Source organism: Priapulus caudatus, unplaced genomic scaffold (assembly GCF_000485595.1).
Source record: "Priapulus caudatus unplaced genomic scaffold, Priapulus_caudatus-5.0.1 Scaffold98, whole genome shotgun sequence".
Lineage (NCBI taxonomy): Eukaryota > Metazoa > Priapulida > Priapulimorpha > Priapulimorphida > Priapulidae > Priapulus > Priapulus caudatus.
Genome location: NW_014577159.1, coordinates 166,166 through 167,591, shown reverse-complemented (window position 1 = coordinate 167,591; position 1,426 = coordinate 166,166). Strand labels below are relative to the sequence as shown.

The following is a 1,426-nucleotide window of genomic DNA, read 5'->3' as shown; positions in this document are numbered from 1 at the left end:
GTGTGTGTGTGTGTGTGTGTGTGTGTGTGTGTGTGAGTGTACAGGTTTTCTTCTCCATGCACACATGTCGTGCTCCTCTCCCTCTTCCACTCTTTCGCTCTCGCTGTCTCTATACACACACGCACGCACATATATAATCAATGATGATTTTTATAAATACATGAATATACTTTTCTACTCTCCGCTCATGCATTTCCGTGTCACTCTTCCACACACACACACGCACGCACGCACGCACGCACGCACACACGTGTACGTTATTATATACTGTTATTATATTACGCGCGTGGGTGTGTGTGGGCGGGTTTATAGGAAAGCTAATATAAGAGCGAGGGAGCTAGAGTAAAATCAAGCGTGTTAGTTAATTTCCTCCCACTAATGACACGAGGGAGTATGTCCGTACTGTACTGTTCACTTGCATCTACCGTCGCGCAAGTAAAAAAGAAAAAAAGTTATTTATATAAAAAGAACATTTTCAATCATAGCGAACAGCGGCAAACGCACGCGAACGTTCCCACTAAGTGTTGACAAATTATACCTTTATTCGATGCGACATCTGTCATTGTTTAAAGGATCAGCATCGCTAATATTTCATTTATTAGCTCTAATTGCTCTCAGCGAAGCGCGCTTTCAGTTGCAAATCAAACGTAAGGTGATTATATAGCCTGAGCTAGCAGAGGACAGAATAGCGGTATTCATAGCGACCTTATTCCTTGGCAATCCGTAGCGGCTGCGTACGCGCGAGTCAGCACAGTTTGACAGGGAATACCGACAACAAATCATTCGCGTCTGTTCGCAGATGTGTCGACATCTCGCGACACGTCGACCTGCATTTTGGTTGATCACATCAATTGGTTATTACTCACTGCTGACCGAGCGGCAGCGACGGCTATATTTGGAGTCTAGACGCTCAGATCTTCGCGGTCGTCGTTCAGACGAAGCCAATTGACAGCTATTCACTGGCCGCGGGCGATAACTACATTCGGAACTACTAGTGGCAGTCACCAACGCGAGCGAAATTCTAGCGAGTTTTCCCGCGCGAACAATTCATTCTAATATCGCGTCTAATTTCGACTCGGCGAAAGCAGTGCTGGTACCTGTGTAGACGTTGGCAGCACAAACACACAGTAGAGAGTGGGTAGTAGCTTAGACTGGTACCTGTGTCGATTTTGGCAGCACAAACACACAGTAGAGAGTGGGTAGTAGCTTAGACTGGTACCTGTGTCGATTTTGGCAGCACAAACACACAGTAGAGAGTGGGAAGTAGTTTAGTCTGGTACCTGTGTAGACTTTGGCAGCACAAACACACAGTAGAGAGTGGGAAGTAGCTTAGACTGGTACTCTTCATCCTCGGCGACTTCCAGCAAGTAGATGAACGACTTCAGCACATGGGCTGCAACAGATTGAAGCTGTTACAGTCTATCTC

At 46.2% G+C, this 1,426-nt stretch overlaps 1 protein-coding gene across 1 annotated transcript in view; it reads right to left on the bottom strand.

Moving 5' to 3' along the window:
* LOC106805050 (SCY1-like protein 2) overlaps positions 1–1,426 on the bottom strand; it is a 72,309-nt gene that overhangs the window by 10,802 nt on the left and 60,081 nt on the right. Inside the window, exon 12 of the mRNA XM_014806523.1 lies at positions 1,281–1,393. Coding sequence (XP_014662009.1) covers positions 1,281–1,393 — 113 coding nt within the window. The remainder of the gene's footprint in view (positions 1–1,280; positions 1,394–1,426) is intronic.